This window comes from Podospora pseudopauciseta, assembly GCF_035222475.1.
Source record: "Podospora pseudopauciseta strain CBS 411.78 chromosome 7 map unlocalized CBS411.78m_7.2, whole genome shotgun sequence".
Lineage (NCBI taxonomy): Eukaryota > Fungi > Ascomycota > Sordariomycetes > Sordariales > Podosporaceae > Podospora > Podospora pseudopauciseta.
Window position 1 is genome coordinate 502,219 of NW_026946668.1, and position 14,042 is coordinate 516,260.

The following is a 14,042-nucleotide window of genomic DNA, read 5'->3' on the forward strand; positions in this document are numbered from 1 at the left end:
AAGTGAACCTGTCACTTCTCGCATCGATTCATCACAATGAGGCTCATGGGACGGCTTCTTACTGGATACCGGGACGCTCCAAACCTTGGTGTGGAAGGGCACCTTGTGTGGGGTCCTGTCAGGGACTTGGCGTGGGTGATTGGGTTGCTCGTGTTGGCTGGTGCCCAACCTGACCCTCAAAGTTGAAGCCAGTCCTGCTTTGCTGCACCACCTGCCTTGCACATGACCGGGATAAGGGAGAAAGATTGACAGTTCGATCTTCATGTAGCACACATGAAAAATTTGCATGTAGCTGGAAACGACGTCACCAAACCTCGAGGTACGCGTCCACACACACCAGATCATCGGACTTCCACTCCACCAGCAACCTGGAAACATCTCCAGGACCCATCACGCTACTGATCAGTTCCACGTCGCCTATGGACGCAAACGCCCAACTCAACCCTCAGGCCCGGCTGGCACTAGAGCGAGTATCGCGGCTGGAAGCAATAAAAAAGGAAAATATCTCGAGAAAGTGGGAGCTTGAGTACCAATGCAACGACCTGAAAGACAAAGTCCGCAGATTGGAAGCACAACTTCGGGATAGTATACCTCTTAGCGATCCTAACAACATGAACCCAGCCACGATACCCGCAACAGCATTGGAGGCTAGCCTGCAACACAAGATTGCAGAACTTGGAAGCAAAATCAAGAAGGTGGAGCAGCGACTTGGCGCGGAGATATCTCGAAACTGGGAGTTGACATATCAATGCGAGGATCAAAAGGAGGAGATATCGCGGCTGCGGAATCAGTTGAGGAAGTACATCCAGGTGGATGACACTGAGTTCACCTTCTTATCATCCCCGACAGCCTTGGAAAAGCTACTGGAGGAGAGAATCCGGGAATTGGAGGGTGGGATAAGGTACCGGACAGGCCGAACCCGATTAAAGTCGTTCTGATTGTCTGGTTGTCGGTGTTGTCAGCGTCAACCATGTGTCGTCTGGGATGTCACGGTGTTTGGTAATTACCTAGCGCATCACATCATGTTAGAATAGCTACACTCTCGTCATACAAGACCGTCCTTGTGATCATAACTACGCATAAAGCCGCATTTGTTGGCGAACGATAGTTCGCTAATTGCCCCGATGTTTGCCAAGCCTTCTGTCATCTGCATGCAGGTTTGTCGTCGGGCAGCTGTACACCACCCGACATTGCGCATGGCATGCAGTAGCATAAAAAACTAGTTCAAACCGACCTTGCCGACCCCGAAAATACAGGGAATGTACCTGGTTCCGCAACAAGGTGCCGACAAGTAGTTCAAGGTGGGGGGCAAATGGTGTGCTCTGTGAGATGCCGGTGTTGATAACGGCCTTACTAGGCACGAACCCAACGTGTCTTATGCATGCAAGCAGGGCTCTGCCATGTTGAGCAGAACGGCAATACCGTCTATCTCAAGCCTAACTTCATCAGGCGACCAATCCTTTACGCCTTGGAACCCGGCCACAGTCTTAGAATGAGCTTAGACGGTGCCAGCTGTCCCAGCCTTCCGACCGAGATCCTCAAAATTGAGGACAAAGAAAATTGGGGAAGCATTTCCAGGCTATGAAGTTAGGCATTAGTGCAGTCAGTCTTGGATTGGCGTCGACATCGCCGTCTGAGGGCATTCACAGCCGCTAGTTTCATCGTCTCCTATGACTTCGACGACGGAGACATTCGGGACCAACAAAGGCGCGAGCATGTATAAATCGTCTAGTCTCCTTCAAGGGAAAATATAGTAGCACAGAGCCCGATAAAATATCACTTACCAAAAGTCACTACTACATACTTCACAGACCACACCTCACACCAATCCCCTACTGACCGGACGCTCAGTGGTAGCCCAATCTCTCTTGCTCATTTCTAGCAGAGCTTCACGTGAGTTGAACTTGAGCTCCATCTACTCACAACCGTAACAGCACAGAGTTAGCTGACATTTCCAGACACTCCCATTCAAAGATGTCTGAAACCGACTCAATTCAACAGCTCGAGGTGTACACCAAACCAGAGGGAGGCTTTTTCAGCCTCACATCCATCACCGAAGCCTACAAAAAGGCCCTCAGCGTTGCTTATCCGGCCACCAAGGACATTGCCGACGAGTTCTCCGGCAGGATCCCCGACATTGTCAACAAAGCCCGGCAGAGAGTCTCCGACCTCGTCTTCAACGTCCAAGAGCTGAAGTGGGAGATCGAACAGGCTCGTCGCACAATTGTGGAGACCAATGACAAGTTGCATGCGCTTCTCAATCAGGAGGAGATCAAGGACGATCCGTTGGAGTGGGACATTGAGGAGCAGAAAAAGAACGTCGACGGACCACCGGAGAAACCAACCAAGAGATACTATACGCCGAAGAATTAAGAGGAGTTGGCTTGAAAGTGGAAGGAAAGCTAGAGGTTTTTTGGCAGCGTCGGAGTCTGGAGAAGAGTGAATTTACATTATTTCGGATAAGCTTTGCATGGTTTAAGATCCAAAAAAGTAGGGACCGATGTCTCCTTCCTTCTGGTTACACATGTAATACAGCCGTCCACAGGAGAAGCTTAATGCTGATAAACACCTATTTACCCCTATTATTTCAACCTTTTCAACATCATCGTTCGTGTTAAGTGTACCCTCTAAATCAACATGGATCCCACTCCCAAAGCAACAGCCATCATAAACCCAGGGACGACAGCGCCGCTCATAGCAGAAGACCCAGCAGGGGCGGTAGTGCCAGCAGGAGTAGTCTCGGTACTGGTTGTTGGATCCTGAGTTGCAGACTCTTCAGCTTGGGTGGTCGTGACATCCTGGCCATCCGTAGTCGGGGCAGTGACCGAGCTGGTAGAAGTAGTCAGGGTGAGGGTCGTGCTGGTTCCTTCGTCGTCCGAGTCCGAGCCCAAGTCATCTCCATTGGGATTCACCAAATTGAGGGCCCTCGTTCCGTTCCCTTTCTGAGCCTCATCGCCATTCCGACCAAAAACCTCATAACTGGCCCAGCTGTTGCCATTAGGTTTAAGTGAAACACAGCCTTCAAAGTAGTAATTGCTGGCGCAAATGCTGCTCCCATCTGCGGTGACACCTCCGCCAGCATTAGTGCAGGAAACCAACAGTTGCGAGAATGTGCGTGAGAAGTTGTCGAAAAAATCGTTGATGTCGTAGCTGCCTGGGCTGAGGCAAGCGCGGCAGTTGTGGATGTAACCATACCACGCGTTTTCGCGGTCTTCATTGGAAATACACACGCAGTCGCGGGTTTCTTTGTCGGACCTTGTGTTCTTCCAGTCGATTCCCTGGCACTTCATGATGGCGTTTGCAATCTTGGTGCAACCACACTTTTCCAGCTTGTCGCTTGTCGGGTCCATCCTCTGCTGAGGGGGGGGCGGGCCGCGGGCGAAAACACCAAGGCCGGTAAGAAGAGCCGGAGCGAGGAGAAATTGCATAGGAAGATGCATGTTGTATGCGCGCGTTGGTGCTGCTGAAAGAGTGACTATAGTTGGTGGTCAACGTCAGTGAAAGACAATGTTAGGCCAAAGAAACAAATCACCCCGACACGTCTACTAGCACAGGGGCTAAGATTGTTTTCCTTTTCTTAGTAATCCGATGGGATTGGGATCCTGGTCAGAAGGGATAAGGCCTGCGCAATTGCTTCTCAGGGGCAAGTGGTCCAAATAATGGGGGTAGCATCTCCTGCACAGCCCTGTCCAACCCTAACCCAGCGAGTGTATGCGCCAAGGCTTTCAGCTCCGATAAGATAAAAGCTTACCTTATCGATAAGCAGCTTCGGATCAGCTTACCAAGTTCAAGCAGCGACGGTTTCTGGAAGTTTCCAGCAGTCCCAAACAGCTGTGGGTGCAGTGACTTCCAGTGGTTTCCAGCACTTGCTGTTCTGCTTTGGTGATGCTGTTTCCAGGCATCAGAGTGTCGCGTTTCAACAAGACGATTCTGGAGCATTCGCAACACCTTCAAGCTTCGTAATGTAGTGTAGTCTAGATAGAGCTCAAATGAATACTTAAGTTGCCAGTTTTGCGCTTTCTTTGTCCAAACGTTCTCATCGGAATCAGCATCAGCATCAATCAACAAACACTTAATCGCCAGCCTCAACACAACAACCCAAGCCTTCCAACCACGCTCAAAGAACATCACTCAGCTACAACAACTTCAAAAATACAATCTATCACCCGCATCAACAAGAACACTCCAACAGTCAACATGTCGATGTTCTTTGCCCCCGCTTTCTGCGCTCCCGAGGAGCCCAACTTCATGCCTCTCTTCCGCTTCCTTGATGAGTGGGAACAAGCCCAGCAACAGCAACAGCCTGAGCGCAAGCACCAGCAGCAACAGCGCCCCAAGACGCAGCACCCCCAACAGCCTCACCTTCAGCAGCAGCCACGACAGAGGGCTCTTCCCCAGGCCCGGCCAAAGCGCTTCCAGCCAGCCTTTGATGTGCGGGAGGTAGAGGATGCGTATGAGCTCTACGCCGACCTTCCTGGTGTTGCAAAGGAAAACATCACCATTGAGTTCCCCGAAGACCAGACAATCACCATCTCTGGCAAAGTCGAGCGCAACTACGAGCAGCTGTTCGCACCATCCCAAGAGACCATCTCTGAGAACCCCGAGGAGCAGCCAAGACCAAGAAGCCCTTACCAGGCGACTGTCGAGGACGACACCGAGGATGAGGAGTACGACGCCGTCACTCCTGTGACCAGCCGCCCTGCCTCACCCACCACCTCCACTGCCATTGTCAAGCAGCCTGCCCAGCAACAAACCCAGCAGACACCAACACCTGCCAAGTACTGGCTCCAGGAGAGAAACTTTGGCGAGTTTTCCAGGACATTCCAATTCCCTGGCCGCATCAACACCGACGAGGTCACCGCCGCTCTTGAGCACGGCATTCTTAGAATCCGGGTTCCCAAGGCCAAGGCTTATGAGAGGAGACGGATCACCATTTTCTAAGCGGAGAGTTGCGATGAATAGCAGCTAGAACATGTACTATCAGGAAGGGAATTTGGCGTTCTGGAATTGGGATTTTGAAGGCTTCAGTGCAATAGTGTAATGGATGGTTTGATCTCAGTGTTTGGGTGGACTTGTAACAACATGGAATAGAAGTGACTTTCATAAACATTTTGCACTTGCACCTATTCTGCTTCTACCTAGTGACATGGAAGTATCGTGACTAAAACTGACAATATGTTGCCTCGAGTATGCTACACTCAAACAATCTGACTATTACAATCTAGACCTCCTACGTCAAGTGCAATGCCCTTCCACTGTCTTGTCGCTGACAATCGTCGAAACTGTTTTCCTGTGGTGTTATTAGTAATTGCAGCGGTTTTGCGTACAACCAAGATGGGCAGAACCTACGTTGAATAGTGTACAGTTGTTGCTGTTCGCAAGGAACGAGTGGTAGTACCCGAATCACGCTTCTGAGATTGATGACTCGTCGTGGTTGTGGCAGCAGATGAAGTTGGATAATACGGCACACATCTCGCCAGTGAGCCAACGAGGCCTGGGGGCCTTAATTAGAGAATTTTGTTTGGGACCCCTCTAGCCACCTAAATTCCTAACCCTCAGAAGAAAATCCAAAAATCCAGCACTTACTTCCCACTTACTCCGACTGCCAAGATAGATTCGATGTTACTTACACTACTTTTCCGAAAGCTCTGCATATATATTTTAAAGATTTACCTTTTTTTTAAAAAGAAATAACAGTAAAAAATATTGGTAATATTGATTTTTGGGCTAGTTCATACTAAGTATTTTTTATTATCTTTTCATAAAACAATAGTAAAAGTTATATATCCTTAAAAGTAGGTTAAGGCATGTCGTAATGTTAAAAGCATGGAAATGCGGAGGCGTGTCCACGCTAGATTGAAGGGGTCCCAAACAAAATTCTCCTTAAACACCGGGTTAACCAGTACGTTTAGCTTTCATTTAGCGATTAATAGCACATCATACTTGCGTTCTCGCCACCACAGTTGTCACAGCTTGGGCCCTCTCAGCATACATGTACATTCGTAATTTCAACCCAGGATTGCTGACTTGCCGTGACGGTCACCATCACCGATCTCGTCCCGCTCGGCGTCATATCTGGGGTGGCAGTTTGCTGGTAGGGTGGTACAAATTTTTCCGTTATGCAAAACACTGAACTCACTGTTTCGATAATATCGACGCGACCATAGTCCCACCCTGTTGGATCACCTGTTGAGATTCTGGTACCAAGATCGATCATTGTTTTCACGACTAGTGTAATAGCGCAGGTGCTTTTAGGGTATGTGCTTGTATTGTAGGCAGGTGACGTAAAAGTATAACGGGTATATGTCATCATTGCTGTTGTGGTACTGGTTGCAGTTGCTAGTATTGGGATCGAAGGACTTCCAACGTGATTTGACTCAGCGGCAAGGGACTAGAAGACTGGTTAGGGAGGGGTGACATGATAGGTAGGTTGGATGACCAGGAAATGGACCACACGTGGATCTGGTCCACTACCACCACACCAGCCACACAACCTTGTTGAGATTACCCCTGAATGATCACACTAGCCACAACAAGACTAATATTGGGACAATTTCTATGGGAGTTTGTGACGAACCCCTATTCAGAACCTCTGAAAGGGATACTGGTTGAAGGCACTTCTGAACAATCCTGGTTCGGTACAGCTAAACAGTGTACAACAATGGCTTGTCTCAATCACAATAGTCTAAATACAAACGATTGTGACTTGTATTGCATACTGCGGAACTGTCTATCTACACCAGCCAGTTCCTCCGTATATATAGACCTCTATCCTCCAGGTACCTCCGTACCTGGCTCACCACGATCACCAGTGAGCCTGGTGATCCGTCCTGGCTCACCACGCTCACTTCTGCCAAGAGTGAGCGCCCCACTCTCCTGCAGCTCCGTCGTTACATTCCACCTGATTGGCCACCACGACCGGCTGCAGTCTCCATCCTGCCTTACCATATGGTTGGTCTGTGACATTTAGGGTGGAGCATAGAATCTCGTACTTATTAGACGCTTTTCGCTGGCTTATACTAGCGGCAATGTCTTTCTGGGCATTTTTAATATCCTCCTCGGTATATTTGGCCGTTGGTGGGTACCTGGAGCAAAAAGAAGTAAAAGAAAAGCTTCATTTTTGGTCTCTGTGGGTGGAATATAAAGTGTGTATTGATATCGGGGGGCTTTCGGAGGTCCAGGGCTGTGGAGGGTTTAATGTGGGTAGATGGCATGGGTAGTTCAAACCTACCTGGGCCACATCCATATGTGGTCCACTTCCTTGTCATTCAACCTAGCCTGTAGAAATGTGCACTGCGTGTCATGAGGAGGGCCAAGTTGATCCCCGCCTATTTAACGCGAAGTCAACGCTGTTGCAAACATATCGGGTGTCCTTCTTTCCGGACTGGGCCGCGGTTGGGATGACCTTAAACCCAATGGGACAATCATCTGTTTAGGTATTGGATTGGCTCTTCCCGGGGCGCTCCGGCTGCTATGTTGCGCACCTGGAAACACTTCCACAACCGTGAAATTCTGCGGTGAACTTCCATTGAAAAGGTACGAACCCCCGTCCACATAGTCGGCAATAATAGGTGGGCATGCATCAGGTGTGAGTTCTTTTGAAGCTCTAGCCAACCACATAAGCGCTGTGAAGCTGAATAGCGCATATGAAACGAAGCTGGGCATCTTGAAAACAAGTTCAAGGTACCCTGTCTGTGCATGTCCCTGAAGCCTGTCATCTCAATGGTGTTATGATATAAATGTCTGGAAGTCCTCCAGAGAGACTTCTCACGGAGGGTTATCCCGCGGATATGCATGTTGATATTACCCCAAGACTGTTGGACTGCAGGGGTTCTCTCGAGGTTGCAAGAAGAAATCTATAAATACATACTAATAGATTAACCGATGTTAAAGTAATGAACATTGATCTAGCCCACATATCACCACGTAACCCTCGCTCATATTTTAGTGCGAATATGTAACCATTGAACGCCCCAAGCCTCGTGTAGTTGATCCATTTCCATAACCTCAATTATGCATGATTGACCTGTGCCGTTGAAGCGTTACCAACGGGCGTCTTCGGTTCGGGAATGGAATCTGTCGGTGGAACCACAGATTCTTCTGATCGTTGGGGAGGGTCTGGAGTATACTCGGGCAGGTCGGGAGACCCGTCCCCAACCTTCATCTCGGGTGCGCTGGGTCCTGGATAATTGTCTTTGCTAGCCTGATTCGGATCAAACTGTTGGTATTTAGGTAATTGCTCCAACTCAGAGTCCGTGGTAGCAGAGGTGTTTGTGTTTGCCACAGGTGTGTTTCTGGTTTGTCGAGCGTAGAAGGACCATAAGAGGACACTGAGGGCCAGAAGACCAACAACTCCTCCTACTACGCCGCCAGTGATCGCTCCATTGGAATCTTTTTCCCCATCTTCCGATCTTGCAGTTACTGGCATGGAAGATGTCAGTAGCCTTCTAGGGTACCTAGAATAAATGTAAAACTTGTGAGTCGGTACCTGTACTCTGCCCATGATTACCCGTAGAGGGCACATAGAGCACTCCTGCCTCGACAAGAGTTGCTCCAAAATTTGCCACCAGAAGAAAGGCCGCCATTGACGCCCCTTTGCAATTCATGATTACTGTGACGAGAGACAACAGAAAAGGAGGAAAAGGTTGATGTATGTATAAGAACGTATTTTATCCGAGATGTAAAAAGTGAATGAAGGAGACTGGACTTGGGGCAAAGAAAGATGGAGAATTAGTGAAACAACAGAACTCAGGAACGCTTTGAATGGGGACTGGTTTGTACTTCAATTTTATGCGAGACGTTTGCGCATCTGGGGGCTGTTGAATTTAGAAGATCAAACGCGACATTGTGCGGTACAGTTGAGGCTGAGACCTCGTTGTAGAGTCCGACGCGACCAATTGCTTTTGAGAAACATCAGCTTCAGCCACAGCACAATGGTTTTCAGCTAGCGGTTAGCTAAAACAAGATCGGATGCGCCGCTGACACAATGCGATGCTTACTCTTTGAAAAAGATGAAACAGCAAAGCAAGCGCATTTGATCAAATCAGACAACGTTCCAAACAATCTCACAAATAACTTGAATTACCAACTAGGTACTTGTCCCCAGCTTTCAATCGTTTTTCACCCACAATCTTCCAGACACTGTGCTCTAAGTTGGCCTGACGACCACTTGATGGCTAGGCATCTCCGCAGGGAGATGTTGAGGACTAAGCTCTCCGATTTAAAATGCGGATTGCAACAGGTGCTCCATTGTGCCTTTGCGCATACCCAGGCAACTCCGAGTACATGTACTGATACCTGGCGTCCAGCTTGGGTGTATTGACACCCAAGACTGTGTAATCACCCCTGTTGTATGCTTAGCTGCTGATACTCTGCTCGACGGCGGTGGAGGAGCCACATAACAATAGCCAGGATCGCAATACCAACAACATCTCCTACCACACCTCTAATGATTGCTCCTGTGGGAGTAGCAGACCCCTCGGGTTCGGAATCTGCCGCCGGGTTCCCTCCTCCGCCTGCTGACTTGACATTCACTGTTAGGAATCGGGGTCAATACTCTGCCTGTCTGGAAGAATGACTAAATAAATCTGCTACAGCTAGCCTCGTGCATTCAATTGTCAATCACAAAATCAAGGTAACGAGCACCCCGTCGTTACATACTCAGGAAACGACCATTTCATTCAACGCATTGGGTCAGTAATATCACCGATAGTTTTAAATTGCCGCTCAGCAGGAGAGAGATGGAATACAATGTGGTGCTACCTAGGTAGACAGGTACCTACAAAGCAAAGCTTGCAAACTTGAGCCAGGTGTACGATGCACCTGCACGCCCTCAGTCCCAGAAGCTGTCTTTCTCGGCGTACGTGTTGCCAGCCGTGACACGCGACTCGTCTCCGGCGCACAGGGAGCTGATAGCCACGGTGCTGTTAGTCTGGGGGAGATTTATCTCCTCTTTCCAGGCAGTGCTGACGAAATTGCCGCTCCGCAGCCTGGCTTTGTCCGTTACGTCGACAGACCTGATAGAAATACCATGGCTGACGTCAGCCTCTACCGCCTTCGCGCCGACAGCGCCATCAACTTGGGCGGCCAGGATGCGGAGCAGCTCCAGTGTATCCTTTTGCTCCGCCGGCGGCCCTGCGCTGATCTTCTCGGTGTCTGTACACATGGGTTCGGCACCATTTCCCACCTACAACATGAAGGCGCCGAGCCTGGGCAGACGCAAAGATCAAAAGATAGTCTGAATTCACGTCTAGATATCTCCAATTCCATGAGTGGCTGGGGTACCTAGGTACCTTAGGTTTCGGCGCCTACAAGGTGCATGTTTCATGGAAACCCTTGTTACCTCGAGGTACATCTTCTTTATCTACCCTGGTCATCAACCCCTTTACATATAACCTGACATACATTAGCATCAGCCGCCGGGACCGCTGTTTTCTTCCTTTTTCCCCCCTTTTCTCGCGGCGGGAGCCTTGAATCGGGTGTTGTTACTTCCAGGGCGATGCGCACACCATTATCCTATTTGGTCTTTCAGTGCAGTGCCAGAAGATGAACCACACTGAGCTCAACTAGACGATGAGCGCGGCACCGAAGGACAGGTGCTGGGCCGAACATGATGAAGAGGGCCTAAAGAAGCAAGGCACGATCTCGATAGAGAGTCAGGTCGTCGACGGCAACGCGCGAGTCCACAACGGCAACAAACGTCTACACAACCAGGCGAGCATCCACCTCCAATAGGCGCGATGCTGACATCCTGAACTGGCTGGCGCCACGCGTCAGCTTCCACCAGACACACGGCCGCATCCAGAGCAGGCGCACATCGCGCATCACGCCGACTCGGGCGACAACGACAATTACCCGGGGAGGTGGCTCATCGATTCAGACAGGTTCGATAAGTGGAGATCCGGCACTCTGATCAAATTATGGTGCTTAAAGATGCGTAGGTCGCCCCCATGCCACAGGGTGTGGGGCACCAGACAAAGGCCAAGGTTTCGCCAAACCCACGCCGGTTTGCTCTTAAGGCTGGATTTTCCTACTGTTTACTTTAAGACTTAAAAACCAACTTACTGTAATACCAATTTGTCAACCATTTCTGGCCATTTTGGCCCTCATTTTCGCAGCCAGTGGTTTTCCTAGGCCACCAGCCCAACACAGGGAGACTAATGAAGCATACTTATTCCGATATAGTGGGCGCTGGCAAATCGATTCTCGCGTATGTCGTGCTCCGCAACCACCCCGCGGCGGCAGAGAGACTAACATTATCCCAGTTCTATCGTGATCACAGCACCTGCTAGAGCTACAAGAGCAGCTAAAGAGAAGCAGAAATAGCGCCAGGATAGCGTGCCTCTATCTAAGCTTCAAGGAGGAGTACACCCTCCTGGAGCTCCTCGGAAGTGTCATCAAGCAGCTGGTCGCAGTGGACGACGTGGTCCCTGAGTGTGTCGTCAAGGTATGGAGGAAGCGGAACCAGGGCAACGACGCGGCCACGATCCAAGACTTTTTGACCATACTCCGCAACCTGGTGCAGGAGCAACGCGCCTTCATCGTCGTCGAGGCTTTGGACGAATGCAAGCCCGAGTACAGGCTCCGGCTCATGAGCCTCCTCCAACCGGAGTCCAGCAACGTCAGGCTTCTAGTGACGTCTCGGCTGCTGGACGAATTCGACGAGATTTCGAGCGACTCTGAGCAGATCCAGATCACGGCAAACTCGGCCGATCTCGATCTCTTGATTGACCACGAGTTCAAATCATATCCGCGGCTGAAGAAGTTCCTGAAGATGGACCCCATACTCCAGGAAGAAGTGAAGAATAGCATCAAGAGCGCTTGCGATGGCATGTGAGTGACCACGGATAAAATCGGCGCGGTAGAGGTAACGGGGCTAAAAGGTCGTAATTTGCCTAGGTTCTTGGTCGCCTTTCTCCAGATGCAGTCTATCGAGGCTGAGCGGACGCTAGGGGGGGATGCGTGGCAGCCTATGCAGCCTCCCGCGCAAGATCGACGACCTGTATGAGCACACCATGGCACGCATCTTCTGCATGGAAGAGGCCGACAGGAAGCTTGCCGTCGACACTCTGTCGTGGATCGCGTGCGCCAGCCGCCCGCTGGTGACCAAGAAGCTCCAGCACGCCCTCTCCATCGTCCCCGGCAACTTTGAGCTGGACTTGGACATGATATACCCCGAAGATGACATACGGGATGTTTGCGGCGTGCACTACACCGCCCAGGGCTACTTCAGGGACCGCTTCTCCGGCTTCCACGCTACCATCGTGCAGACCTGCACCAGCTACCTATCCCTGAAGGTCTTGGAGCAACCCGACGACCGGGACGGCCAGATCTCGTTCGCCAACGACGACATAGACGAGTCACTGGAACCCGCAGGAGCTCCAGAGGTGCTTCGTGGCCCATGGCACCTCGGCCAACAATCGCCTCTCATACTCGAACAAAATGAACAAGTTTCCAATCGCCGAGTACGCAGCGAAGAACATCGCCTATCACCTGCGGAAGCTGAGCGATGCTCCGACAGCGCCGAGGATCGCGCAGTCACTGGTCGAGCTCCTGCAGAGCGGCTCTAAAAAGAAGCTTCCTTCTCCGAGTTCTTGATTCGTCCTACTATGCGAATTTCTACTTTATGTCTGGGGGCGGTGGCGGAAGCAGCGACGCCAGCGATGGGTTTGACGAGGTGGAAGAAGAGGAAGAGCCTGGGCCGAATAATCTCTGGAACGATATGATGGAAGACTCGCAATTCGACTGGTCATCTGATGAGTCTAGCAACGACGAGGTGATTTTGCTTCACAGTCGTCCGGATATATGCCGAGACTGGCGCCAGACCGTGAGACCAATGCCATCCACCTGGCAGCCTTCCTCGGCTGGCCGCCAGCCGTGCTGAGGATACTTGAGACAGCCGACGCGCCCTTCGACATCAACATCCTCGATCCAGTTTCCAGGACGCCGCTGTCGATAGCGGTTGATGAAGAGAACTGGGACACGATGGACGTCATCCTCAGCCACGGCGGATCCATCAATTTCCTCGACAAGGCAGGCCATAACATACTGCGGCACGCAGCCAAGAGCAACAAAGTCGACATCATCAAGCGCTTGATCACCACAAATCTCACCCTTGCTCCTGCTCCTGCTCCTGCTCTTGCTCCTTACCCTCAAGCCCGCTTTCTCAAAGATCCGTCGCCGAAGGATGTCGTGATAGACGCGCACTCGCTTGAAATGCTCAAATCTAGCCCTTCCTGGCTGCCCCTTCTTGCCATTGTTCACTACATATTATCTCTACTTATGCTGCTCTCCGGTGGCAAGCTCCGGCAGCCAGAGAAGCCAGCGGAGGGCCCAGCGGAGAAACCGGGCGCCATTCCTGAGAACCGTGAGGAACAGGCCGTGTTGGAGGGACAGGCCGCATCAGAGGCGCAGGCGTCTACCCCGGCGATACAGGTTAGTATTTACCTTCAGCTGATGCTTTCCGCAGGCCTAGGCGATATCAGTGCAATCTAAAAACTGCTCGCGGCGGGCGGGGCGACCTTCCCGGCGGAGATGTCGATGTTTTACACCACCGCCTTCTTCCTCGCCGCCGAGGCGAACCACCTGTCGGAGGTCGAGAAGATGCTAGACAGCGGTGTCGGCGTGAACGCGCGCGGCCTGGGGCGCAAGACGGCGCTGTACATCGCTGCGACCCAGAACTACGTGGAGGTCGTCAAGCTTCTTCTCGACCGAAACGCCAAGCTGGACCTGCGGGACGCGGAGGGATAGATAACATACACAGCGAACGGAGAGAGGGAGCACAAAGAGGGTGAGCATATACATATATAACAGATTTCCCTTTGTTCCGTACGCAAAAGCTGACAGCAAGCTGGGGGAACCAGTGGTCCAACTTCTGCGAATCGCCGGGGCCGATCCCAACGAAAGAGGCCCGGCTGGCATCACGAGGTTATACCAGGCGGCGGCAAGCGGCGACATCGAGAACGTCAAGTTCCTGCTCCAGAACAGTGTCAACCCGTCCATCACTACCAATTACGGCTGGGCTCCACTGCACTGGGCCGCCA

The 14,042-nt window shown here is 51.1% G+C and overlaps 6 protein-coding genes across 6 annotated transcripts; 3 read left to right on the forward strand and 3 right to left on the reverse strand.

The window, feature by feature from the left end:
- Positions 1–419: 419 nt before the first annotated feature.
- On the forward strand, positions 420–938 carry QC763_704030 (uncharacterized protein; the record flags this gene model as incomplete). The annotated part of the gene is made up of 1 exon (XM_062915402.1): positions 420–938. One exon carries the CDS (start codon positions 420–422, stop codon positions 936–938), a length of 519 nt encoding a protein of 172 aa, XP_062761208.1.
- A 1,036-nt stretch (positions 939–1,974) lies between these two features.
- On the forward strand, positions 1,975–2,373 carry QC763_704025 (uncharacterized protein; the record flags this gene model as incomplete). Its single annotated transcript, XM_062915401.1, has 1 exon — positions 1,975–2,373. The coding sequence occupies one exon, from the start codon at positions 1,975–1,977 to the stop codon at positions 2,371–2,373; it is 399 nt and encodes a 132-aa protein (XP_062761209.1).
- Positions 2,374–2,627: 254 nt separating this feature from the next.
- On the reverse strand, positions 2,628–3,440 carry QC763_704020 (uncharacterized protein; the record flags this gene model as incomplete). Its single annotated transcript, XM_062915400.1, has 1 exon — positions 2,628–3,440. One exon carries the CDS (start codon positions 3,438–3,440, stop codon positions 2,628–2,630), a length of 813 nt encoding a protein of 270 aa, XP_062761210.1.
- Positions 3,441–4,197: 757 nt separating this feature from the next.
- Positions 4,198–4,941, forward strand: QC763_704010 (uncharacterized protein; the record flags this gene model as incomplete). The annotated part of the gene is made up of 1 exon (XM_062915399.1): positions 4,198–4,941. The coding sequence occupies one exon, from the start codon at positions 4,198–4,200 to the stop codon at positions 4,939–4,941; it is 744 nt and encodes a 247-aa protein (XP_062761211.1).
- Positions 4,942–7,862: 2,921 nt separating this feature from the next.
- QC763_0114540 (uncharacterized protein) lies at positions 7,863–8,722 on the reverse strand. The gene is made up of 2 exons (XM_062906521.1): positions 8,489–8,722; positions 7,863–8,421 (listed from the first exon to the last, which is right to left on the reverse strand). The coding sequence occupies exons 1-2, from the start codon at positions 8,604–8,606 to the stop codon at positions 8,012–8,014; spliced, it is 528 nt and encodes a 175-aa protein (XP_062761212.1). The 5' UTR covers positions 8,607–8,722; the 3' UTR covers positions 7,863–8,011.
- Positions 8,723–9,832: 1,110 nt separating this feature from the next.
- On the reverse strand, positions 9,833–10,165 carry QC763_704007 (uncharacterized protein; the record flags this gene model as incomplete). Its single annotated transcript, XM_062915398.1, has 1 exon — positions 9,833–10,165. The coding sequence occupies one exon, from the start codon at positions 10,163–10,165 to the stop codon at positions 9,833–9,835; it is 333 nt and encodes a 110-aa protein (XP_062761213.1).
- Between the last annotated feature and the right edge of the window lie 3,877 nt (positions 10,166–14,042).